At 44.9% G+C, this 26,835-nt stretch overlaps 4 protein-coding genes across 5 annotated transcripts; 2 read left to right on the top strand and 2 right to left on the bottom strand.

Annotated features, from left to right (window-relative positions):
- Positions 1 to 10: 10 nt before the first annotated feature.
- edem3 (ER degradation enhancer, mannosidase alpha-like 3) lies at positions 11 to 9,668 on the bottom strand. Its single transcript, XM_060066207.1, has 14 exons — positions 8,547 to 9,668; positions 8,394 to 8,439; positions 7,700 to 7,800; positions 6,907 to 6,946; positions 6,558 to 6,670; positions 6,288 to 6,441; positions 5,661 to 5,795; positions 4,820 to 4,925; positions 3,756 to 3,853; positions 3,059 to 3,184; positions 2,270 to 2,353; positions 1,543 to 1,626; positions 1,114 to 1,238; positions 11 to 251 (listed from the first exon to the last, which is right to left on the bottom strand). The coding sequence occupies exons 1-14, from the start codon at positions 8,669 to 8,671 to the stop codon at positions 17 to 19; spliced, it is 1,572 nt and encodes a 523-aa protein (XP_059922190.1). The 5' UTR covers positions 8,672 to 9,668; the 3' UTR covers positions 11 to 16.
- Positions 9,669 to 9,834: 166 nt separating this feature from the next.
- Positions 9,835 to 15,262, top strand: npl (N-acetylneuraminate pyruvate lyase (dihydrodipicolinate synthase)). Its single transcript, XM_060066208.1, has 12 exons — positions 9,835 to 10,036; positions 11,224 to 11,314; positions 11,574 to 11,647; positions 11,792 to 11,879; positions 12,218 to 12,275; positions 12,745 to 12,820; positions 12,999 to 13,091; positions 13,206 to 13,351; positions 13,467 to 13,513; positions 13,837 to 13,921; positions 14,022 to 14,061; positions 14,496 to 15,262. Exons 1-12 carry the CDS (start codon positions 9,988 to 9,990, stop codon positions 14,639 to 14,641), a joined length of 993 nt encoding a protein of 330 aa, XP_059922191.1. The 5' UTR covers positions 9,835 to 9,987; the 3' UTR covers positions 14,642 to 15,262.
- A 773-nt stretch (positions 15,263 to 16,035) lies between these two features.
- Positions 16,036 to 19,699, top strand: sec22bb (SEC22 homolog B, vesicle trafficking protein b). 2 transcript variants are annotated; one of them, XR_009528233.1, is made up of 6 exons: positions 16,099 to 16,287; positions 17,348 to 17,457; positions 17,736 to 17,896; positions 18,211 to 18,357; positions 18,709 to 19,156; positions 19,209 to 19,699. XR_009528233.1 is itself a non-coding variant. In XM_060066209.1 (5 exons), the coding sequence occupies exons 1-5, from the start codon at positions 16,213 to 16,215 to the stop codon at positions 18,861 to 18,863; spliced, it is 648 nt and encodes a 215-aa protein (XP_059922192.1). In that variant the 5' UTR covers positions 16,036 to 16,212; the 3' UTR covers positions 18,864 to 19,699. The 2 variants fall into 2 exon arrangements, 1 of the variants encoding a protein (XP_059922192.1); XM_060066209.1 differs by having other exon boundaries at positions 16,036 to 16,287; positions 18,709 to 19,699.
- Positions 19,700 to 20,353: 654 nt separating this feature from the next.
- LOC132469546 (forkhead box protein N2-like) lies at positions 20,354 to 23,858 on the bottom strand. The gene is made up of 5 exons (XM_060067533.1): positions 23,695 to 23,858; positions 22,480 to 23,125; positions 22,174 to 22,295; positions 21,825 to 21,880; positions 20,354 to 21,489 (listed from the first exon to the last, which is right to left on the bottom strand). The coding sequence occupies exons 2-5, from the start codon at positions 23,080 to 23,082 to the stop codon at positions 21,113 to 21,115; spliced, it is 1,158 nt and encodes a 385-aa protein (XP_059923516.1). The 5' UTR covers positions 23,083 to 23,125; positions 23,695 to 23,858; the 3' UTR covers positions 20,354 to 21,112.
- Between the last annotated feature and the right edge of the window lie 2,977 nt (positions 23,859 to 26,835).

Here is a 26,835-nt window from a genome sequence, read left to right as displayed (position 1 = left end):
CTACTTTAAAAGGGATCTACCAAGGGAGAGCGTAGGGCACTTGAGGAGAGCATGCACCGGTTTGGTAACCGGGGGTTACCGTGGCGTTCCCCAGCGTGGCGGCCGAGCTGGGGGCCACGGAGAGGGACAGGGGCAGCAGGTGGGCTTCTGTGGTGAAGATGTAGTCCTCCACGTCGAAGGGGAGATCCTCCGTGTCGGCGAACAGCAGGAACAGGTACTTGAACATCTCGGCCAGGAAGAACGAGTCCATCCTGAAAGGGGGAGAGGTAGGAGAGAGTGAGAGGGGGAAAGGGGGAGAGGGGGAGAGGGGGAGAAGACTGGCCCTAGGGCCAAGGGCTGGGGCGCTTAATGGACACCACCTGCCACCCAGAGACCTGCATGGCAAGCTGCAGCCATCTGAACCTAGTGCGTCAGGGACACGAGTGTGTACAATGTCCCAACCTCTTCATCGGGATTTGACATTGACGTCTACGGTGAAAGGGGGGGGGGGGGGGGGGTTAACTGCATCAAAATAGTGCAGCCCTACTGGATGCGACACGTATTGCATGCCTGATATTCTCAACAGCAAGATCAGTGCTGTATGCTCCCCTTGAGACGCCACTTCAAAGCCATTGATTTATTAAACAGCCCCGCACGCAGGGCACCCAACAGCCAATAATAAAACCACACAATGTTTATTAATCAATAAGTCCCCAGCCTCACTGAACCCCATTTCGACTAATATATATATATATATATATATATCCTTTCCCCTTTTATCTCCCTCCCCCTCCTACCTGATCTTTCTGTAGCATCATACCTTCCATGTTCTTTCAAATGTAACTTTAGCGATGTAGGAATGGATTCATCTGACCAGTTGGTCAATTGCCACAATTAGATCATTTCGTGGGCAAGCCACCAGGAACCCAACCGTTACAGACCCGCCAAACCCACCCTTTGACTTCCGTTCCATAACCTCTGTTCTTGCAAAAGGGTCGGCAGGGGTGTGTTGGACGACCACAAGATTCACCAGAGTCTCATCAGCAGTTTTACTTTGCCTCTGACACACTGTTCCTCGTTCCCCCTATCCTCTCTCCTCTCCCCCCTCCTCCTCCTCTCTCCCCCCTATCTCACCGGTCCTCATGGCTGCCAGTGCGCACGTCCTTCATGGCCGCGAAGCCACAGGGCACGCGGGCGTAGCGGTTGAGGTTGTCCAGCACGGTGCGCCCCACCTCCAGGTAGTAGGGGTCTCCGGTGGCCTGGAGACAGCAGGGGGGGGGAAGGTGGGGGAGGACGAGGAAGTTGGAGACATGACGAAACATACAGGAGATGCTTCTCCTTTTTGCGATATAGATCATCAGAAGGCGTCTTGCGACACGTTCTCGTTTTTGGTCGATTCGGGTTATAATTTGCCATCTCTCCAAATTGAGTATATACAGTATACATAGTATCTAGAACGGCAGCCTCTGAACGGGAGCCCTAGAACACGGAGCATAACATTAGCGTGGCTCAACATTTTGCCGTGACATTGAACAGAATGCAACCCTCTGCGTGATCCATTACCTTGTAGAGGAAATAGGTGCTCTCAGCAAACTCAGGTCTCAGGGGGTGCTGAGCCCAGTGGACCCGGAAATCTGTTGTGAAGGCCTGGAGGGGGGGGGGGGGGGCGGGGGGGGGGGGGCATTTGGGGCGGTCAGTACAGAGCATGGTTCCGACAGCTTAATGAAAGTTAAATTTAAGACTTTTTAAGACTTTTTTAAATGCCACTTGAAAGGACATTTAAGACCAACGACACAATAAACACTAGTGAAAAAAATTATTTGAACATATTTCCACTATCAGTAGGCTTTTTGGACGGAAACAAAAATGACCTCTTGCGCACCTGAACGACGTGCATCTGAATCACGGCCGCAAAACAAATGTTTTGTTGGTTCCGCTCTCGTGATTGCGCAACATTACTGCTATTAATTTATATATATAAAAAATGTTAACTATTCTCTTTTAGATTTGAGACCAATTACAATCATAAAATCCTACTTACCATGCGTAAACATTTTTAAGACTTTTGAAAGATGGATTTAAGACTTTTTAATGCTATTTAAGGCCTTATTGTTCGATTTATGAATTTAAGACTTTTTAAGACTTTTTAAGGATCCGCGGGAACCCTGGTACAGAGTACACGTTAACACCACCGTAGGAGAAGAGAAGAGTCACACAGTGAACACAGTGAACCTCTGCCTGCCATATGGCGCTGTGCAGCGGTGACAGAGAGGGAGTGAGACACACTTACCTCGGGGAGAAAGTTGTGTTTCTTGGTCACCTGATACAACATCTCGTGTGTCTCGATGGCGGGACGGATGTCGCCCTTCAGCACCTGGCGGGAGCACAGAACAACGCGGGTTGGAAAGACAATCTCACACCGACCGAGACCACATAGTTCCTGTTACGGAAACCTGTTTGCAGGCGGGCAACATGGGCAACGTGTTGGCTGCATCGGTCAGACATAAAGTGCATCTCTGTGCGGGCATCCGCTGCTTGGTTAGGGCGCTGGTCAGTGCAGTACAACCCTCACACACTCATCGATATCATTAAAAAACAATGACGGATGAAATCCTTCTCGCTACGGGTCATCGATCCGCATTAACAGCTTTCCGTGGGAGGGCTGTTGCACAACAAAGCTAAAGCAAAAGGTCGCGGGCCGGGCTTTATGCCCCCATGCCTTCAGACCGGAGGAGGGTTCAATCAAACCCTCGTTGTGTGGAGGTGCTCTGTGATCATGGGACTGGAAGGGCCGCAGATACGCTTTTATCCCAAGCAACTTACAACCATTCAATCACAGTCACACCGACGACGGAGTCAACCACTCGTCGGCAGCAGTCTGGGTGAGGCGTCTCGCTCGGGGTCACCTCGACACTCAGCTAGGCGGAGCCGGGGATGGAACTAGCAACCTTCCGGTTACCTGCTGCCAACCCGCTCTACCACCTGAGCTACTGCCGGTCCAGTCAGGTCCACTGATCGACCTGTGTGTTAGGCAGCTCCCAACGGGCTGGCCCGGTCGTCGTGTTACACAGTGGCTGACCTGGAGTCCGGGGAAGAAGGCCAGCAGGGAGTCCATCCAGGTGCGTGCGGGGAGGAGGGGCTTGTGGATGTGGACGTCCAGCAGCAGGGGCGGCTGGCTGATGTACTTCATGATGGATGCATAGTGCTAGGATCCACACACACACACACACACACACACACGCACACACAGTCAGTCTCGACCCGGGCAGAGCAGGCCTCGGTGAACTCAACAGATATCTGGCACTATGTAGTCTTGCATTTGGACTGTAGCCTAGAGTCCGCTACAAAGGTACGCATTTCAACATGCTACTACTATGGGTCAACACCATCGACAAGTGAGATGACATTATATTGAGTCAATTAATGTATCTGTGCACTTGTACTATGCATGTATTATAAATAAATATATATAGTACCATGATAGATTTTATCTCAGTCAAGCCATGCAAACTCCTGTTTTTGCTTTTTCTTCTGGTTTAAAAATGTATTTAAAAAAATATTTCCTGGTAAAAAAGGCATCCAACTGATAACAGGAAACATCCTGAACTACCAAAGGATTAGAAAGTAAACACAGAACTAGTGCAAGAACTGAAGGAAACTTTTGCCCTTACTAAAAAGGACTAAACCACGCAAAAGCCAGCTACTAAGATCCCACTGTGCAGTATAAAAAGGTAACGGTGTATGAGAGGTGTGTGCGTGTTTAATTGTCCTCTCACAATGTTGAAGCGCTGCAGAAAGAGGTCGTCTCCCAGGAGGACGTACGCCTTCAGCAAATACTCGTAGTACGAGTCGATACCTGCTCCGACGCCACTGTCTTCACCACACACACAACACAACACAACACAACGGAAGAGGTTAGTGGGGCTTCAAAACACACCCTACTTTCATGAAACAGCAATTGTCCATTTGGTAAGATAACCCACTTGTTCTGTTTAAGACGATCTACTATTGACTAACTGCTTCCATGTCTCTACCTGCCTCCATTCCCTTCCTCACTCCTCCCCCTCTTCCCCCCTCAACCCCCAAGCAAGCCACATATTGTTGACTGGTGCCGCTGAAGTCCCTCTCCCCTTCTCACTCGTCCTTTCCCTCCAAAGCCTCATTGCATTATACCTTCCAGTAGGGCTGGGCGATTAATCGAATTTCGCTCTCGATTTTGAACGAAATGATCACAAAACTAATATGATCAAGTTTTTGATTATTATTTTTTTATTAAATGCTTTATAGAAAGTGCAGAAGAACAGCTGAATACATATCTGTACATTATTTTAGATTCGAAAATTAGATTTTTGACCATTTTGTTTATTTTTTAAGGCAAATGTCAAAGTCCTCAGTTACAAAGTGTTTTTGAGACATGCTGAATACATACATCACGTTTTCATATTCAAAAATAATCGTTTGAATAATCGGGGTTTCAATAATGACCTAAATAATCGTGATTATGATTTTTTTTTCCATAATCAAGCAGCCCTACCGTCCAGCATTTAGCTCTGACACCTGCTCCACACATTTCACCCCCATTTCAGCCAGTCTCCCCTCTTCGCCTCACCCTCCATTTCCATCTCGCTCTCCCCTACATGTCTCACTCTTACTTCTCAGTTTGACCAGCCCCTCTTCGCCTCACTCTCCCCTTTCCATCTCACTCTCACCTCTCTCCTCCAAGTCTCACTCTTACTTCTCAGTTTGACCAGCCTCTCTTCGCCTCACTCTAACCTCTCCCTCTCTCCTACATGTCTCAGCTTCACCATCACCCTCCCGTCACTCCTTCTCCCCGCCTCACCTCTGCGGACCCACTCTCCAGAGTGGATGTTGATGGTGGTGCCCACGAGATTGCTGTTCCTCTGCCTCTTCTCCCACAGGAAGTCCAGGGCTCTGCGGGCATGCACCTGTGGACAGGAGGGCGTTTGCTAAGTACACTGAACCATCGATAAACAAATCTATACTCCACAGTCAGACACTGTAGTTCCTCCCAAAGGAAACGGCTACAGAACCCACAGCTGCACTCACACACATCCTCTGACTCAAAAGGGAAACAACCTCCACCACCTTATATGTTACCGCACAAAACAGCCAACTGCTGAGGACCAAATGTACGGCCGGGGTGTAGCACCTCAAGGAACTTAGAGCTTTTCTTTCAAAATAAGGTGAAAACTAATTTTTGATGTCTGAAGAATTCAGGATCAATCTGACATCGAGATGTTGGTACTTCATAAAGTAAAACCTAAAAAACTAAACCTGGTCATTCTTAGTTACGCTGGCTTAACTAGAATCGATTGCCACTTGATCTGTCGACTGATTTAGTGTTGCATCTACCATCTAAATGATGTGGATAAAACTATAAGAAATGTGATGATTTGATTATCACTGCAGGGCCACCTGGTTTTGTAGCCAAGTCAACCCCTCCTAGCCAAGTCAACCCCTCCTAGCCAAGTCAACCCCTCCTAGCCAAGTCAACCCCTCCTAGCCAAGTCAACCCCTCCTAGCCAAGTCAACCCCTCCTAGCCAAGTCAACCCCTCCTAGCCAAGTCAACCCCTCCTAGCCAAGTCAACCCCTCCTAGCCAAGTCAACCCCTCCTAGTCAAGTCATCTCCTCAGTGTCTAGTTAACTCCTAACATCTTACCTCAAACACGGGGTCCCCGGTGAAGCGGCTTAGAGCAGCGAACTCCAGGATGATCGTCCCTGCACAGGCCGTGCAGGTGTCCGTTTCTGTGCCTGTCCGGCTCTCAGGACCCCCAACCCCATGTTTCAGATTGACCTGACGTCAAAGAAACGACAGCGTTTGATCGTCGTCACGGTTCAGAAGAAATGATCGGGGAGCAGAAATGGATCCTGCGTCCAAGGCGTGTGAAACACTGAATGATTCCACAAGCATGTCATCGTGTTTGCCACATCGCCACCCCTCTCTTACGTTATTATCCGATAAAAAAGGAAACCTGGCCTGAACTTGTACCAGAGTTACCAAAAATCCTATTAGGAACTTTCATCTGTATTGTTAGATATTTTTACTGACTGGAATTTAAAAAATCTTCTGCGGTGCCTTGACACAATTCTTTTGGCATTGACCACGAACAATCTGGTCGAGAGTTGGTTCAAGGATTCAACAATGCTGCGTAATAGCTGGCTGTATCTGCAACTACAAAATGATATCAAAACCACTCTCAGCCGTTGGAAGGAGAAAGGCGACGAAACGACCCAGCATGTTGGCTACTCCCCAGCCAGCCGGGTTTGGCTCTTAAAGATGTCTCACCCTGGGATAAGGGAGGCCGCTGCTGGTGTTGAAGGCGGGCAGCAGACGATGTCCCAGCTCTTTGGCCATGTGCAGGAGCTCGTCTTGGTACCACAGCATGCGCTCCCCGCGTTTCTTCAGCATGATGGCCATGGAGTGGCCTCCCAGCAGGCCCCTGAACACACACAACGCACAGCACAGCACAGCACACGGCACCAGCAAGTCAGACATCACAGGCGGAAGATGGATTCACTCCCCCAGACCTCAGAGTAGAACGAGTTGTTTTCTCACCCCAGGACGCGGATGTTGGTCTCGAACACGGACACCACGATGTCGTTGTCGAGCTTCACGTCTTTCAAGACCCGCCGTACGGCCGCTTCGAACTCTACCGTCTTGTTCAGCACCTGGGGATGGAGATGTGGGGAAGATGCTGACGATGTATAGACCCATGGGAGAACAACGCTCACAGATAAACCCCTTTCAATAAATAGGCATATTTTGTGCCTTCAATGGAGTCGAGTTAATGCGTTTGCATTTAAATGGGGGCAGTGTTTTCTTAAGATCATGGGCTGTTCCTTACATTTGGTCACAGTCTTTGCACTCTGTTTGGTAATATGCATAATAAAATGGAAGCACTTACCACTAGGGTGTCCAGAGTATCGATCAAGGTGAGGGAGAACCTAAAAAGGAAATAGAGAACTTAGACTCTGGGTCGGGATAGTTTAGCGTCGCGATGAGGGTGATACACTGCCTAAAGATTGCCTAAAGATTCTGGGTTCTATCCCCAAAGTCTACATCTCTACCTGTGGGCATCCTTGAGCAAGAAGGCCAAACCTTTACCTGCGCCTGAGTGACATGAATCGGTATTGATATCAAGTTGCTTTGCAAAGAAGTGACTTAAAGTAAATAGTCCCTGTTGGTTGTAATCGACGCCTTGAGACAATATAATTAACTTCCTTAACTTATCTTTTGCAGAAGAGAAGTGCTGTCTTAGAGCCTGGCAATAGTGTGTGTACTGCACCTCCTTTGAGCTCAACAGCTTTATTCATTACAACCCGCAGTTAGGTACACTATAACATATTTGGAGTTGAGAGGGACAGCAGGTGCTCAACCATGAACCAACCTCCAGTGTGTTGCTTCGTGGCAAAACAGTTCACGCCTATTTGTTTATTACAGTGTTTGCATTTCTTACGTCCCATTAGCTAGTCCGCACACAGCGAATAAAACACGCCTCAGTGCATCTTTTAAAGCTGACAGTCAAGCCCCTACCAGGCTCAACCATTGTCATTTGGTGTTGACCACAAACCGGCTGGTCCATGTCTTCTGTCTCGGACCCGATAACCTCCGGAGAAGCTCAGCTCGGAAATGTGAAGCTTGACCGACAGTAGTCACGACGAGTCTTTGAGGACATACAAAGAGAGCCGGCTACTCACTTGCCCAGAGCATCGTCCACATCGCCCCTGCTAGGCTCAAGGCCCCGGACGCGACCTCTGCACGTGAGAGGCATGAGCTCATCCGCTGGGTAAGCATGGTCCTGTGCCGTGTGCGCACACACACACACACACACAAAACAGACACACAAAGCAGAAAGAACCAACAGTAAATCATTTAGTGGGTCCGTCTTTCTAAGCCCACAGATACACAATGCACCATTGAAATGTCATAAGCCCGTTCTGTCTTGATGATGGAGTTACTTTAAACTTGTTAATCAATCAACTTGACCGTGAATGGGGAACCTGGTTCAGGGTCTCAGACCAAAACAAGATCCATAAATAAGAACATGGCTTGTCTTCATTTCTGTTAAAAGGTCATTTAGAGAGATGCTTTTAACAAAAGCGACTTAAGTTGTTGTGAATGAAGAGACAGTCAAATGAGAAGAAGAGGGATAGGGGATAGGCATCTCGTGCGAGGGTGTGGACATTCGGGTTCGAACGCAGTACCTTTAGCTAGGGGGTAAAAACCCCATAGCCACTAAACACATTTGTTTGAGCATAAAACCAAATACCCACAACGTCTGTACACACACTAGGTCCAGCACAGAGAGACCAGTTCATTTATTCCCCTCCCCTTAGAATTGTCACCCTTCTTGCAATGTCAGAGGCGACAAGGTTAGTGTTCTTTACTCACCATGTAATTCTGATAAGCATGGTCAAACATCTCCACCACTTGGTCCCTTTGGATGATTAGAAAACAACAAGTCAGGAAGGAAGACGGAGATATCCTCTAAAAGTTAAAAGCCTGTCTGTCTCACGTTAAGCTCTTATGACCCCCCCTACTCACCTTAGTTTGTGTCTCTCCTCTCTGGACATCGCTAGTCCTTGGCCGAATAGGAAGGCAAGGAGCAGCATGTGTAACCGTATGGGGAACATTTTTGAGGGTATCCAACTGCCCAGTGATATACACATTATTGTGGTATGGGCTGGCAGAAAGTTAATCAATACGCCAGCGGCTGTGCTTTTCTAGCAGATGTCAGGAGATCCATCCGAGTGTGTTGCCATGCGGACCTTCTTTATTCCAGTCCAAGGGATCACGTCTCTAATAGTCGTTGTTCACGAACAAGCTGATGCTTTAGTTTCCAGAAGCCTCATTATGAATAATCCCCTTCATCATAACGTCGGTGTCTCAAGACGCGGTCAGAGCTGCTCGCTCTGAATCTTGAAACTGGTACCTGAAACTGGAATTAAGGCAGTCGCAGATATTACAGTAATCCCACTATTCTGGTCCATCAGTTGTCGAACTGTAAATCCATCAGGTATCGAGGTTTAGTGTCTAGTAGTTCTGCTGTTCACCAGGAACTCGGTGTGTATTCACGGGTCACACCTGTTTACTTCCCCAGCTCACCTGTAATCTAAAGATAGAGCACGACACGTCGGCATGTCACAGACCACGGGTTTACAAACTCCTACCTCTGTGACGATCACAAACTAGACCGTCGCCGTTTAAGTGGCATACACCTCCGCCGACAGACGCCTTGTTGACAGTGTTCCCATCTCCCCTGTTACACCTCCTGAAATACCTTATCTTCACCTGACTGCCGTCCGCGATGAAACCATGTTTAAGAGGTCCAGAAAAGTTGTGTAGTTCATCACCACCCCAGACCGTCCTGTCACCGATATAATGACATGTTGAAAGCGCGTTTCTTCCCTTTTACTGAGATGTTATTCAGCCTGTTATTAGCTTTAGATAGGTAGCCCCGGTAGCTATCCACTGGACCCGCTGTGTCCTAAATGATGTGAACGCACTTCACATCGTCCATGGGGAACAGCAGGGGTTATTAAGAGGTCGTTTTCCTTAAAAAAAATATCTCCAGTGGATAACTTTAACAACGCTTGGCGACTTGAACTGACACCCCAGATATGCTATTAGCCTAATGTAGCATACAGATATTCGTGCGAAACGTCACCAGCGACTTCCGCATCCGGGGCGATAGTCCCGCCTACCGCCGGGTTGCCGACGTCTCTTTAGTTCGTGTGTTGACATTCCTTGAAAAGTTATGTTGGTATATTATCGACTTAGGTTGTGATCTTGATAAATTGTATAATTTCCTCAAAGCCTTTGGGAGCACAATTTTAAACAATAAGCCCGCTTCTTATCGATTGTATTTGCATAAACTAGAAAATACCTCATTTCCCGTGAGCCTTTGCTGGGATGCCGACGCAGCGCATGTTGAATCATATGACTTTACATCTCAAAACAAATCCTTCCTGAGGAGAGAGTCCGGATGAAACGGATCACAAGCAACTTTGACACAATGTCCACACCTCAAACAGGTATGGTATTGTAGCTATAGTTGTATTTGTTTTGGTTGTTCTTGTTCAAAACACTTCTTTCTGAAGAGGTAATGATAATCTTAACTTTAAATCCATGGTGAATTGCATGCAAGAAACCTGAATCTATGCATTGTCTGCAGATTTATTGAATTCCCAGTAAAGTAGAAGCTCTACATTTTAATCTTGAATAATCAAGGTATCCAGAGATGGACTGTAAATACCTAATTATCATTATTTGCTCTATTTTCTTCATTTAAATCACTACAATTTATAAAACAAAATCTAAACTCATCAACAAGACTCATGAACAAGAATCATCAGTTATGTATGAATAATGAGACATGTGTAATGGTGTAAGTAACTAAGTAACCATTGCTATTGCTGTTTTATATTTGTCGAAATTGTTTTATATTTGTCGTAGGCCCCGTCCACACGAAGCCGAAACGGGCGAAACCGTTACGGTTTCGATCTATCCGGTTTCTAAGTATCTCCGTAAAGACGAAGCCAAGCGAAACCGGATAGATCTGTAGAAACGCTGTAGTAAACATTCCAGGCCCATAAGGGGCGCTGCTTCTGGTACACAAATCCAGAAGAAGAAGAGGCGAGCATGCGCATAAAGGCTGCCCCCCGAACCACTAACAACACAAACAAACAGCTCTTCTACGATGGCGAACTAGATTCTCAATAAATAATGGCTTAGCAACCCAACAAGGGACATGATATGCTGCAGAACGATTACAAGCTTGTAGTCCGCCATCATCTTTTTTGTTGTGATTTCTGAGACTCCGCGGGCTTAAGAGCCATTGGCTAGGAGGTCGAGGGGTGGGCGATGATGTCATGGTTTGCGGTTTCAGGCGTCCACACGAAACCAAAACGAAACCGGATAGATTTGAAACCGCCTCCGAGGGTGGTTTCAGAAGTTTGCGGTTTCGGTCAGCGGATTCGCTGGCTTCGTGTGGACGGAAGGCCGAACCGTACAAGACCTTTGCGGTTTCGCCATGAAATCGGCTTCGTGTGGACGGGGCCTTAGTCATGCTTGTGTCTTTGTTATTTGTACCTTTTATTCCTGGTGGGGCCTCTTGGACCAGATCAATATTGTAAATAAGAAACTGTTCTTAATGTTTTATCTGGAAAAATAAAGGTTAAAAAAAAAAAAAAAAAATTTGCACTTTGATGTTCCTCTTTAGGTCCTGTCTCTCCCACAGAAATGGCGTCCCGGCTTCCTGTCAAATTGACTGGGCTTGTTGCAGCCACATTCACCCCTCTCACGTCAGAAGGGTCTGTAAAGTGGTTTAGTGGTTTAAACCCTCACCCTGCAAAGAATATAGATGTGTATGCGTCCGAGCGTCCCTTGACTCCCTTCCCTCTAGAGAAGAAAGGGAAATAATATGAATTGAGAAGTGGCATCTAACTGAATTTGGTCTTAAAATGTGTGGGCATGTTTAGCTCTGGAGACAATCATAACAATTTAAATTAATCGGACTCATTGAATCTAATTGAAGTGCTTTAATGACTGTATTGCTTTAACTCAAAACAGTGAACTGGACTTATCAGTGATCGGACCTTACGTCGACTACCTGACAGAGCGGCAAGGTGTTTGGAACATTTTTGGTAAGTTCCTCCTTTGTTTAGTCCCTCCTCGTCTTTCACCAAGATGTAATACCTATCAACTAGTGAACGACTGAACAGTGAATGGTAAGCGTGCTGGTGTGTAGCTGTCCACGACCACTGGTGTACTGGGTTTTCCTTCCGCAGTGAACGGCACCACTGGGGAGGGCATGTCGCTCAGCGTGGAGGAGAGGAAGAGAACGGCAGAAGAGTGGTGTCTGAGAGCCAGGGGAAAGTGAGTCATTGTGTGGCTGTGTGTGTGTGTGCAATAAGAAACAGTACGTTTAGTTTTCTGTGTTGCTTGTGGTCAGGATGTTTAGAAAAGTTAACCAATCGCCGCTGCGCTTGCTGAGTCGGCACCGGAATTACTAGTCGGTGAAATGCGGTGAAAAAAATGTGTGTGCATGTATTGATGGTAAACAATCGAAATAACGTTTTGCCTTGCAACTATCATGCGTGTGCTTTTGTGTGTGTGTGTGTGTGTGTGTGTGTGTGTGTGTGTGTGTGTGTGTGTGTGTGCGTGTGCGTGTGCATGTGCATGTGCGTGTGCATGTGCATGTGCGTTTTCCCCAGAATGGATAACGTGATTGTGCACGTAGGTTGTTTGAGTATAAAAGATTCAAAGGATTTGGTGAGACATAATTTTTTCCCTGAAATTTACTCATTCACAAATCACTATTTGATATTGTGTCATCATCATCATCTTCATCATCATCATCATCAGCATCAGCATCATCATTTATTAATGCCACAGTTACTTCTGTCAGACTCATCTCTAAGGAAAAGGATATGGGCCACATGGGATTTTTTTTGAGTTCTGAGAGTTTGAATCAGAATTCTGAATTTAAAGCCAGAATTCTCGCTTTCAACTCAAAATTAAATCACATGTGGCCCATATCCTCTTCCATACATCTCCATCCCAATGTTATCATTTATATTTACCATATCACCATACCATTCAACCCTTACATTTTATTCTATAAACTAGGTTGACAAGTTAATGTTTCTTGCGTAAACCATCACTCATACAGCTTGCCTGTTTAATGGTGAATGTTTCTCATCCGGTTTGGGAATGTTAGTGACGTTAATGTTCCCCATAGGCTCACCATGCTGAGACAGTAGGAGCGGATGGAATAGGAGTGATATCTCCGTCCTTCTTCAAACCCAAAACCGCAGGTGTGTGGTCCAGGCAACTTGTATTCGTCGATCACAGTGGGCCTGCCACCTTCTCGTAAATATTTTGTATACGTTCTTTCTGTAGATCAAATTTGATCAGCGCATGTAAATCAGTTTATTGTCGATGTATTTGAAGGACACGATTCATGTTTTTATTTGATTCCGTCCTTTCTTGCAGACGCTCTGAGGTCTTACCTGAAGGAGGTGGCCTCGGCTGCCCCCGCTCTGCCTTTGTACTACTACCACATCCCGGCCCTCACTGGCTCCAACCGTGAGAGCTTTCATCAGATCTTCTCCGTGGTCATTGGCCTTACACCTCTCAATGTTCACAATGGCTCTTTTTGTGTATGAAGTGTCTGAAGATCTGAGCGTTTCCCTCCGACAGTGCTCGCGTCGGACGTCTGTAAAGGCCTGGAGGCGCTCATTCCAACCTTCAGTGGCGTAAAGTTCAGTGGAACCGATCTGATGGACTTTGGACAGTGTGTCAGACACAGTCAGGCCGATCAGTCGCTCCTCTATGGCGTTGACGAGGTCAGTCTCTTCCACCTTGTTTATCTGTCGTACCGTGTGTGTGTCACCTAAAGATCTGCATTCTCTGACGACGTGTCTGATATTGACCCTCTGCCTGCCTGTGATTTGCTCCTAGCAACTGCTGGCCGCTCTCGCCTTTGGAGCCAACGGAGCAGTGGGCAGGTGTGTGTGCGGCAACCTGTCGCTACCTCTTAAGCATAATTCATAGTCTCATAGTTTGAACGAAAAATGACGTTATCATGGTCCTTGTGTGCGGTTCACGCAGAGCACACCTAATATGAAGCTTGTGGAAAGTGTGCATCCAGAGGTGCATTACAGCACAACTGCGACTGTAAGGCCATGACTGTGTGTCGACGGCCCGCACATCATGGCCCCGATGCGATGCATTCTATGGAAGATGGATGCACCTGTCCAATGCATGGATCATGCATTGATGATAGCTTTATGTTTCATTTTGTTTTCATTATCTGTTCCCCGTTTCACAGCTTGTATAACTATCTGGGTTCCCACTTCAACAAACTAATGATGGCGTTTGCTCAAGGGGACCTCGTCGGGGCCAGAGCCCTGCAGGTATTACACCTGATCAAGGACCATACCGTCAAGCCCTATACTCCAATGTTCTGTAGGGCCTCATGTACTAACGTCTAAGTGTCATTTTCTTACCAAACAGTTCAGTGTGCAAGACCTTCTTGCCTTTGCCTCTAAATACGGTAAGACCTTTAAACACGTTCCGCCGGATCTATTATCGGTGTTATATCCTGTTTTCTATTCAGTGGTTCCCTTTCAAAATGAGCAGCACCACAGGGCTTGTACATCAAGATGCAAAGATGTGACCGATACTCACATATTGAGAAGGCTAAAGACGGATGTCGTACTGTAAAATCCTAAATCAACATAAATATACCATTACCTTGGATAAAGAGTTCGTTTTCTTGCCCCGTCTCGCTTGAGGAATACAGGCCACATCAAACACAATGATGTATCCCCATCATCAAAAAGGATTTCACGATTAATTATTAAACAATGTCCCAAAAACCATTACTCCAAGGTTCCAAAAACGGAGGTGTGGATATGTGATAGCAATTAATGGGAGTAACTTAAGGCCTGTTCTGACATGTTTGTTGTTTTGGACTGTGCTCCACAGGCTTTGATGTCGCCGTGAACAAGCAGTTGATGAGTGACTTATCCGGACTGAGCCTCGGACCTCCGAGACTGCCTTTAGTTCCGTGTCGTCCCGAGATTGCTGCTGCTGTCGCACAAAAGTACCACCAGATCTTTCCGGAACCTTGAGAGCTTTTAGAGGGACCAAAAAACAACCCTACTGACGCTCTCCTGATTGCTTTGTTACCTGAGAAGTTACTATTATGTCCGGTTATTAGTTTAAACTAGAGCCTGACCGCTATATCGGTTGGCTGATTTTATCGGCCCATCACAGATACAGTATATCGGTATTGGGGTATGTGTTTGCCGATTTGAAAACTTTTGATATGGTGTTGATTTATTAACGTAATCACCTCTTTAAAAATCTTCGACTGTGGTGGATGAACCTCTAAACTGCACATCCGCACACTGATATCCATATTTTAAATATCGGCCGATATATCTATCGGTTATCTTTTACTCCCTAATATCAGTATCGGCCCTTAAAATCCATTATCGTCGGCTCGAGTTTAAACACACTTAACTTTAACTACTTGAAATCATCCAATATGGCAGGACTTGTAATGCTTTTGGATCTTTTTTACACAATTGTTTTTGTCAAAATGTTACCTTTACGGTGCTTGATATATGAGACAAATCTGTTTTATTACGAGTTGATGATTTTCTTGCTAACAATGAAAAGGGGAATTACATTTTAAACAATTCAGTCAACCCTCTCATAAATAATTGAATAAAGTTTGATTTGGTACATCTTTTTTTGTGCTCTGTTTCAAACATCAATCAGTCATTATTCAGTACTTCTTTTTACATTTAATTTCAATTATTTAAAGTAAGCCAAGTAACGATACAGCCCTTACAATGTTACAAAAGGACTACTCTGATATAATTTATGAGTTGCATTATCACTTGTCAAATTGAAAGCATTTGAATGCCTTATTAGACCTATACACTTAATAATTTGTTAACTGAGTGTACTTGAAAGAATGTGACAGACCTTTCATAACAGTAGTTAATGTCCTTCACCCGATTGAGAGCACAAACATGCTCATTTTAGGTACAAAACTTCCTCAATAACTTGCCTACAAATAATGTCAACAGCACCCCCTGCTGACGTGTATAAGCTACAGGCCTGTAACCGCCACAACGAAAAAAAAAAAAAAAAACGTTTAGATATCTGCTGTTATTGTAACCCAGTGATCCAATGAATAAGAATACGCCTAATTTATGGCCACATTTTATTGTCTGTATAGTGAATATTAGTATTCTATATTCGTTTGATTAAACTAAGTATAGGCATGTGTAAAGAATATAATATAATATATTATAAATAATATTATATTATATAACACGACATTATTATAGAATGATATAATTGGATAAAAAAATATTATATTATATGTTATAAAACAGAAACCGGTGCATACATTCCTCAAACCTTGTTTCTGAAGGACTAAAATATTTGCTTCATTCCAAAATAGATAGAATAAATCTATAGAAAAAATCCGTAACGTCACAGTCATCAGGCGGAACCATAGTCACTGTCGTATGTTTAGCCGACGTAGTTCCCAGGTGCACTCCGCTAAGCGCTTGGGTTTCCGGCCAGCTCAGCGCGTCAGTGTACTGTAGTGTTGTCAATCTGCCGACTGTCAGATCATCGGAGGTGTTTCTACCTGTAACTGTATCGGTGTATATTCTCTAAAATGGTGCTGCTGACCATGATCGCCCGGCTGGCGGACGGCCTGCCGCTGGCCGCTTCCATGCAGGAAGACGAGCAGGTTGGTTAATTTTGATCAGATATCCTCATATTGTTCATTTTCTGCTGCTGCTCCTTTCGGATTCGGATCGATATTGTCTAGATGTCGACTCCCTGGTTATGTCAGCAGCTGCTTACGAGCTGCTTAGCTTCTGCTGGCTTTTTATACATGATGCTGTATCATAGACCAGCGTAGTTTTCGTAACGTCACTGATATAACGTTATATTAAATATTTAAATATCTTTAATTACCCTAGTGGCCAGTGACCAGCTGTGATGATGTGTACAATCCGGCTGCCCGTTGAACGGGGCGGTTCTATTCTCTTTGGTTATTGATTGCATTCCAATCGTCTCAATTTAATGTGAAATATGATCTAGGACTTGATATAGGTTAAAAATCAAATCTACAATCGGTCTTCTCATTCCTCCAAAATGCACATCTTAAAGGTTCCCATCTCAGTTATTTGCGGTGAGGATGCTGATCATTAGGTCGAAAGATGTCCCACTGACCTAGTTTTGAGCTGCTTTCTCATATTTGTAAACAACCTACAAATATAAAATCTAACCTATTTCCCCCACTCTCTCATTTGCGCTCTCGAAGGGAAGTGAAAAGGTTTGTTTGCTGCTCCAACAGCTTATAGGCCTATAAGCATGCGATGCATGTGTTTATTCATGTGTTTCTGTGATGCCTCAGTGCTGTGATGACTCCATTGTGTGACAGCTTTGCATAGACACAAGAAACTGCCATAGCATAGACAAACGCACACCTACCGTCTGTCGTGGGTGAAGCTGAAGCTTTTGTTCTGGGTAGCAACAGTAAGGATGAGATTACACTGACCAAAGAAACTTCACCAACCAAAATCTGCAAGGCCGATGGCAATTGACACACTTAGAATGGTAAAAGCATTGTCTTATTAGCCCCAGCATTACCATTCAATTGTCCTTCTCTATAACGTGTAGAACTCTGAGTGAAAGGCTTCTGAGTGAGTGTGCCGTTGTTGTGTGTGGAGTGTGCTTACAGCATATCGTGGGTGGCTGTTACAGTGTTGGTAACCTTTGTGTCTGTCGCTTTGCGCATCCAGCTGGGCCGAGACCTCCAGCAGTACCAGAGTCAGGCCAAACAGCTCTTCCGGAAACTCAACGAGCAGAGTCCTTCACGCTGTACTTTAGAGGCTGGCTCCATGTGCTTCCAGTGAGTAGCTTTCACTAATTTCTGGAACAGGCATCACATAAGCAAAGCAACAATGTAAAGTACTAATGAACCGTTACCTTTTCCTCTTGCAGCTAGCTATAAGTGTTATCAAAGTATGTGACTGTATGTGGCTAAAAGTGTGTAATGGAAAAAATGACTTCCAATGTAACTAGCATCACTCCTTCAGGTCACATAACTTTTCGGTTAACAATTGTGTTTGTGCTATTCGTCTCTCCCTCTCTCTCCCTCTCCCTCTCTCCCTCTCTCCCTTTCTCCAGTTACGTTATAGAGAAAGGTGTGGTCTACTTGGTGCTGTGTGAAGCTGGATTTCCCAAGAAGCTGGCCTTTGCGTATTTAGAAGATCTTCAGACAGAGTTTAATGAGCAGCATGGAAAGAAAGTTCAGACAGTGTCCAGGCCGTACTCCTTCATTGAGTTTGGTGAGAGAGGAGCCAAGGAGTACATTATATGCATACAATGAACCCAAGCTAAATTTTGTTCTGATATTAATACCACAAATGACAATAATAATTAATATTAATAAAATTAATATTAGGGGAACCATAATGTAACATATCCCTTGATGAATCTAGATTTATTCATTTGTACACTTCAAACACATCGTGGTCCCACTATGTTTGGACGGTAGAGTGCAGTGGACTGGGACGACTAAGGATGTGATGATGATGGTGGGGGTTATTTGAGTTTGTCGGCGGGGTCCTCATGGCCTACCTTCCCCCCCCCCCCCCCGCAGACACGTACATCCAGAAGACCAAGAAGTCGTACATCGACAGCCGAGCCAGGAGGAACCTGGGCAACATCAACACCGAGCTGCAGGACGTCCAGAGGATCATGGTGGCCAACATCGAGGAGGTTCTCCAGCGAGGAGAGGCGCTGTCTGGTGAGCAGCTGCCCCCCCCCCCCCCCAACACACACACACACACACACAAACACACACACACGCACGCACGCACACACACACACACACACACGCACACGCGCACACGCACACACATCTATCTGGGTCAAACTGAAGAGACCCCCAGTTCTGAAACATGAATAATGGACGCCAGGGAGACACAAGTCAACCCTGTTAGCTGATGGAAAAAGCGTTCTTCCTCACTTTTCTCTCACCCCTCCACTATCTCTTCCTCTCCTTCGCTTCCCTCGTTCTCTCTTTCACCATCCCCGCCTCTCCTATTCTCTCTCTGCCCTCCTCCCCCTCTCCTTCTCCCCCCCGCCTCCCCCACAGCGCTTGACTCCAAGGCAAGCAACCTGTCCAGCCTGTCGAAGAAGTACCGCAGCGACGCCAAGTACCTGAACACACGCTCCACCTACGCCAAGCTGGCGGCCGGCGGCGTCTTCTTCATCATGCTCATCGTCTACGTGCGCTTCTGGTGGCTCTAGGGCCCCCCTGGCGTTCAGATGCATGAGAGAGGAAACGTGGGATGGAAAGATTCAGTCGACAGCAGGGGGAGGGGGTGGCTCTCTCCCCCCGCTGTTAAACATAAGCTCCCCCCCCCCCCCATCCCCATCCCCGCCTTTAAAAAGACTTTGAGACCCTCCCACCCACAATGATAATGATAAGTTCTGAAGTTAAACTAAATAACCCATAAATCCTCTGTAGTTTGACATATGAAGTGTATGTGTGTGTGTGTGAGTGTGAGTGTGTGTGTGTGTGTGTGTGTGTGTGTGTGTGTGTGTGTGTGTGTGTGTGTGTATGTGTGCATGCGTGCGTGTGTGTCGGAGCAGTTGGGTAAGAATAGGCCAGTCATTGCGTTAAAGACAACACATTTCTTTCGGGGTCAGTGTATTTCCGGAGTTTTGTGAGAACAGCTCTATTCTTCAAATTGAATCGTGTACAGCTGGAATATAGAAAGGGATCAAGGAGGAGGATGGCGTTCTGATCCTGCTGAGATCAACTGGTTTCTTGTAATACTGATATTAAGGTTTATTTGTAATTGCTAGGTAGGCCTGGGAAAAAGATAAATACCAATAACAAAACTTTTAGAAGACAAAACGTATTCTTATTCTCTCGCACACTAGCTAAGAATAGCGTCTGCACTAAATGCTCTTAGGTCTAATTCACAGTTTACGCATGAGAAAACCACGATATTATTGGGCAAAATCAAGTTTCAGCATTTGTTAAGAAGCTGGTTTCTGCTGTTGGTAGGATAGAGCGACTTTTGTCTTATATTTCCGTTTTCCTTGGCTTTCTCCGAAATAAAACAATTTGCACAGAAGTGTTTCCTTCTTTTGTTGTCATTTTTCACATAAGACAATCATTTACTTTCCTAGTCGTTTGCGTGAAGAGCTTTGTCATGGACACCATGGACTTTTGAAAACAGTGAGTAAAATCTGGCAACATATGCTATTTACACATATATAGGCCATATGAAAGCTGAGACTCAAAGGAGTCCAATGGCATAAGCCTCATCATTTTGTGACCTTATTTTTGTGAGCTCACATCTAGTTCATCAAGCTTATTGCGATGAACTAGATGTGGAGGAATAACGTAAATAACTTGCTTTTCCAAGTTACTACTCAGTCACACACAGAACAGCTCAAGTATTCTATATTTTATCTAAAGTGTATTCAAACTTGATCAAATTAGCTATTGGTTTAAGTCTTCACCTAATTTGTTACCCACCATTTAATTAATGCATGTTGACATTTTTTACTCCATTTAGACTGTTCATATCCCTTCACTTGATTTAATCCATTTTAAATGTGTTTGTCTGAAACTATGTGGCTTTACTAAAAACGGATTCTTTAACCTGCCCTATAGTACTCACCGCATTTTCTGCAGGAAATTCATTTTCTAATATTGATATGTTGCATAACATATATTTACATAATAATAAAAGCAACAACAATAACGATACTAAGGGTCAGAATTGAAAATTATTGACATTTTATTGTTCAATTTCAACCAGCAAAAGACAACTGAACTAACCATAATTTCCCTATGAACATACACAAAGATGATGAGGCTTAGTTGTTGACTTTGGAGACAACTCTTAAGCTTTCAGAAAGAAAATCTGATGAACTCTGCATTTGGGAGTGGCAATAAATGGCAGTGAATGGTCATTACAATTTAAAAACAAATAAACCTGATTAATAAAATGGACACACACATAATAATGATTAGTTGAGTATGTTTTTCCATCTTTTCAGCAACAAATTAATGATTTAAAGTTAGTAACTCGTAACTTTTTCATTTCAACATCCCATATTTGTTCCAATTTAAGTAGGAAGATCAACACTTATTGGTTTGAACTTGAAGAGCTATATTTGAACCTGCTCTTCTGGCGTTAAATATTACATTATCTCTGATCACCCTCTTTTGGGGGGGGGGGGTTCTAGAAAAAAAATCAGCACCTCACCCCTGTAAGAGCCTCTGACTTCAATAGCAGAGGGAATACATGATGATGCCATGTGATCTATAGTGTCATCATGAGTGCATCAGATACAAGCTAATTAATATTATACATAGGCTCGTACCAAGGTACAAACCACAAGGCAGTAGTCGAATGAACACATAAAGCTGGCAGAATGTTTTACAATCACCACTGATGCTGCATCTGGGAAACACAGGAGAATTAAAACCCTTTTTTCATTGCGTTGGACAATGTCCGCCGTGTAGTCGTGTGTCGTTAAAGGCATTGGTGCCAGCCACCAGCCAGGTCCAGCAGGGACCCGGCCGCTTCCTGGGCCTCGGCGTCCAGCTGGAGGATCTCCACCGACTCCAGGTCCAGCTCGGCCTCCCCGGGCAGCACCAGGTACTGGTACTGGTGGCACTGGTAGTAGTGGAGCTCGATGTAGCCGCTGTTGGACAGGGGGTCCTTCTCCATCTCCCCGCCGCCCTCCTCCTCCTCCTCCTCCTCCTCCTCCTCCTCCACGGACTCCATGGTGACCAGCTCCTCGTGGTCGGGGGTCAGAGCGCCGGAGGAGCTCTCAAAGAGCGTCGGGTTGTCGGAGGTCAGGATGTGGGACGACGGAGCGGACAGGAGGAGGGAGTGGGAGAGGGAATCTGCAGCACGAGAAAAGGGGGAAATTCGAATTGGAAACGATTCGACGAGTGCATGTTTTTTTTTCCGTGTAAGGCCCAATAAAAGCAAAACAAAAGAGCAGAGGGACAAAGACTAGTCTAGGGCCTAAGTCTGGGGCCGTCGGTTGCCAAGGTTAGAAAAGGTTGTTGCTATGGAAACGGAACACAAACACACCAACCATGTTACATGCTGAGAGAGTGCGGCCATAAAGGACACATCCGGGCGGTAAAAGTCAAAGAGGGCCGTCTCCCTGTTGACGTACCGGCCTAAAAAGAATTCAGATGAACAGTAGTAAGTAGAACCAGGCATTCCTTACCAGAAATGTCCACAGAATCGCACACCATAGAGGTCCCATAGTCAGCTCCTTCCAACCTGGTGGACAGAAAGCCACACAGCCGCACTTAACACCTTCTCGATTAAAATAAAACAATAATACACTTGCAATATTGTTACGATATAATTAGGAGGTTGACAGTTCATTCGCACTTTATTTGTACAAACGTACGTTCAACCAAATATTTTCTGGACCAATGTACTCGGGAACTTCACGCCGTGCAATGAATAACCGTGACTAAAACCACAGCATGGTTAACAGAGTGAACAGAGTTAATGTTCACAGTGGGGGCTGCACAGGCACTCATGGATGAAGTTAGGCTCGTACTCACAGGCCCGGCACGCTGAGCAGATTGCTGTTGGTGCTGTGGTAGTGATGGGTCTTCTTCAACACCTCCAGCAGGGCGGCTCGGTACTCTGGACACACGCACCACAGAGACCCCTTCCCTACCGACTGGAACACACAGGACACTCGTTTTGTTAGCTTTGTAAGAAAAATGGGGGGAAAACGACAAATATAGTTGGGTCATTCTGCCGCACTACGCAGAAAGGGGACAGCGGTTAGATTACAAAACCCAAAGCTGTATTCTAAAGATGTAGTTTGAAGGATGGTTCCACATGTGACAGTCGGCAACTACCTGGCTTTTGTCCCGCTGAATCCTCCGGAAGCTCTTGCTCAGAGACAGGTTGTGGCGGACAGAGTTCCGCCAGCCCCCGGCGGCGGTCCCGTAGTACGGAAAGCTGTTGACGATCCACTCGTAGATCCCTTTCACCGGGAGCAACTTGTTGGGCGAGTCTTCTATCGCCATGAAGATCAGACTGCTGAACGAGTAGGGGGGCTTGTTCAAGGTGGGGGAGAGAGATTCAGCCGACAAGGCCCGAGGCGTCTCCGGCTGTTTGGACAGCAGGCTGATCTTGGGCAGCGGCTGGAGGGGGAGCAGGTTGCTTCCCCTCTGATGCAGCCAGCTCAGACAGGTGAGGTCGTCCTGGTCGGATGAGTAGGCGGAGCTATGGCAGTGTGCATTGTGTTCATCTGAGCAGTGGGAGAATGAGTTAGAGAGAGGGGAGGACTGGGTGGATTCTAGGGTCGTGGGAGAAAGGGAAGAGGGGGATGGGGGAAAGGAAAGAGGGGAGAGAGGGAGTAGGACGTGACCATTGGAGGAGGTCTGCGGGGAGTAGAGAGGTTGTGATCCAGCAAGAGTGGCTGTGTGAGATGGAATTGTGTCTGAACTAGCCTCCATCGTGCTCCTGGTGCTGAATGCACTTGCTCACGCAGTTGTAACCCTGTGGGAATATGAAAAAGATTCAATATTTATGCGATAGTACAAATGGAGCCCTTGGTTTATAGTATGCCCTATTATGACCCCCTCCCTCCCATGATCATTTCATTATTTCACATCAAAAACAGAAATTAACATATGCCTGCTTTGAAGTTGAAATGTATACTCCGTGTCCCTGAAAGTGAATTATAATATGTTCAAAGTCTGCATCTGCAAATAAGCGGCCGGCCAGCGCCCTCAAGTTTAAAATGTTTCCAGAACAGGTTGATGGTTGACAACAAATGGTGGGACAGGCTACTCAAGTAACTTGAACCTAGGTTAACAACCTATCTAGACGTATGCACAATCGTGGGTTACCCGTGTAGAAATTTTAATTGAGGCTTTAACGTTACGTGTTACAAATGCATTTATAAACACGCGTCAAGGCAATAGCATAAGGCACATGTCTCTAATATGGAGCTCAATGGGAAAATGGCGCTGCAATATAAAGTTACATTTCGTCCGCCTTTTGCGATCACCTGGTGAACTCTGTTTAAAAAAAAGTAAACGAATAGAATCGTGAAAGTTACCTACCAAATACTGTCCCACGGCACAGGCAAATATCTTTAAAACATCGTTTTGTTCAAGTTAAAAGATAAAATCTGCTAATTAAAGATAGGTAGCCTTATAGCAGTTCCACATTGACATTCCACGCTCCGTGTAGGTTCGGTGCCTTCGGTCCTGTGTATCCATGGAGACCAAAAGGACGCTTTCCCGGTTACACGCACGATGCGCGTCCGTGTGGATATCTTGACAGTTGGGTATGCTTTCCATTAGCTTCTTTCTCTACCTCTGACATCTCGGTGTTTTGATAAAAGGTAAAGCCACAGTAAGTGCGATATTGTAAGTGACAAAACATTTTTTAGTAACGCCTTTTTTGATAGAAACAAAAAAATAGCTTGAGCTCGGTTAAAGTGAATACTAAGTTAAAAGTAAATAGGTCGTCGTTTATTTTAGAGAAAAATTAAGACTGACCATACCGTTCTTGATGAATAAAACTAATACCTATTTTGATTATGAAAATGTGATCAGAAAAAGATACTCAGATAATGTGTGTATATTGTGAGGGGTTCCTGGTATTGTGAATACCAGAAACCACTGTTTGACAACAAATGTATAAATATTTGATAAATCATAAAGGAGAATATGTAATTAAAAAATATCTTTGAAAATCATGCTGTTGATCGAAATGTATGCATTTTCCAGTGAAGAACCCGTTAAAAAAAATGCTTTTCGAAGGCAATATTCATTTACTGTGCTGGTAAATCATTGAAAATGCTACCAACGCCTCAAACAAGCTCACAATAAGCTTAATATTTATGTTTTACAAGTTGACATGAAAGCATTAATAGCAGGTGTATTACATTTTGAATGTATATTTCTTAATGGCCTAACAGGGGTCTCTTTATCCAGCACGATTAGCCTTTGTTGTGATCTGCCCCTTATTGTCACCTGACCAGGTGCGAGGACAGCCGATAGATGGAGAACATTATACAGTATAGAGATCGTGAGCATGAGCAAGAAATCACGTGATACCGTGTTGGACCACTAGATGGAGTACTTAGCTCGTATTTATAGTTCTATTTCTGCAACGCAAATATACCAAACAAAAATAACTTTGATGCGTTTGTTGAGCTCAGAATCTTGGTGTTGCAGTTAGCGATCCAAATTGTCACTATAGGTAACTGCTAAAGCGTAAAGGAGAAATTAAAAAATATGCATAAATAATTGTCCACTAACAAATACAGATTAACCATAGTGATGTTTATCAAGTAATGTGTGCTAGATTTGAACAGGAAATGATAGAGCAGACAGAAGATTCAGCGGAAGGTTTTCAGTGCACAGACCACAGAGCGCACAGTGACCTTTTCACCTTGAGAGGGAAGTGAAAACGTGTAAAATTATATAGCCTACCACAAGACTTGATTTTGAAGTCGAACAAACATACAATCAAATGTCATCTGAAATATCTCAGTATAAACTTCTGACTTAGGTAGGGTGTGTAAACATTTTCACAAAGCAAATTATACTATTTTAACCGCTAAAATAGGCCCTATTGATAGTTGGCTTTTCTCCCCAGACAACTACAATGTCTGTCACATACAAGAATGTAATTTTTTTTTTTTTAAATACATTCATTATGTGGTCTAATGCTGTGGAAAAAACACATGGTTCTGTCGTGTGTGTGTTTGTGTGTGTGCGTGTGTGCGCGCGCGTGTGTGCGTGTGTGTCTGTGTGTGCGCGTGTGTTTGTGTCTGTGTGTGTGTGTGTCTGCTCTCGTTGCCCTCGCCCCCTCCTCTCTCCGTTGCAGGTTGCCATAGCAGCGGGGAGTGCGTGACAGTCATGTGAACAAGAAACTGATTGGATTAAAATACTTTGTGTGATCAGGAGTGTGCACATACACACACTCCCCCCCCCCCCCACACACACACACACACACACAACTTATGCTATTCCCATGCAGGCTGCTCAGTAAAGTCGTTTATTCATTTCCCATAAAAAAGTCTAAAAGGTCAAAGCTTTACTTATGGGATTGCACCAATCTAACAATATAAGTCATCAATGTGTAGACCACGACCACGCACTACACACTTCACTACTCTCACAACCCTGATCCTGTACTGTATGACTAAAGTTCCTTCCCCACTCCTTTCCTTTCTCCTACTCAAATCGAGGCAAGAACACAAATGAAATCACGCCAGACCCAAATCCACCAAAACACGCCATGGATGGAATTTTATTCGCAGTGATCGGCCGTTGGGGAGAATTCTCAGGAGGACTTTATATCAGGGATACAGTAACTCAATACCTCTGGGCCAAACGCAGGACACAGCATGCTCGCTTGCAAATGATTCGTTTCCTTCCCTTTTCTGTCCGCTGTGGCCTTACAGATCTGATCACACCAGTGAAAGAGCACATTGTTGACGGTAACAGTTTGGGAAGGTTGTAGCACCTATACCCCCCCCTGCCGCAGAATACAGTCTGCTGGCTGTATGGCTAATTATGGTCGGGGGGGGGGGGGGCGATGGTATATTATGGGATGGATGTGTTGTGTGAGGGCCAGATTGTCTGGCCTCGAACGGTATGTATCCATCCCAGAGAAATGTGAAACAAATCTAAAAAATCCACTTAATATAGAAACATGGTGAATCCAAGTTTTAGTTATAGGCTGGTTTTTAACCACAATACGTTTTAATGACCTTTTTTTAAAGTAAATAATAGGCTTTATGATACTAAACGCATCACGTGTAAGCAGTTTTTGAACCATTTTGGTGTTGGTTGTTGTGGGACGTTTACCACAATAAGTTTAGCTCGCTCTGGCCCTATAATTCCCTCCGATCCTTTGGCATGGGTCTGCGAGCTGTAAAAAAAGACCAAACATATTGGGTAGCAGCATTCCAATGCTGCTTACAGCTGCGATAAACACCAAGAAGAATGTAACTGTTTTTTAAATTCAGGCAAAAAATGATTCAATTCAAGCTAAACAATTTTTTTAATCCAGGCTATAAAATTCATTCAACTGATTCTCCTCTAATTTAAATTCTGCTATAACTTAAAGCGTTTCTTATTTTTTGTAGCTTTAAATAATTTAAATGTCTATTTTCTACATATGTCTCGAGTGTTTTGCGTTTTTCCTTTCTTTGTGTAAAGTACTCTTCGAGGCAATCCTGATGA

This window comes from Gadus macrocephalus, chromosome 12 (assembly GCF_031168955.1).
Source record: "Gadus macrocephalus chromosome 12, ASM3116895v1".
NCBI lineage: Eukaryota > Metazoa > Chordata > Actinopteri > Gadiformes > Gadidae > Gadus > Gadus macrocephalus.
The sequence above is the reverse complement of the archived record's forward strand: the minus strand, read 5'-3'. Positions and strand labels throughout refer to the sequence as shown.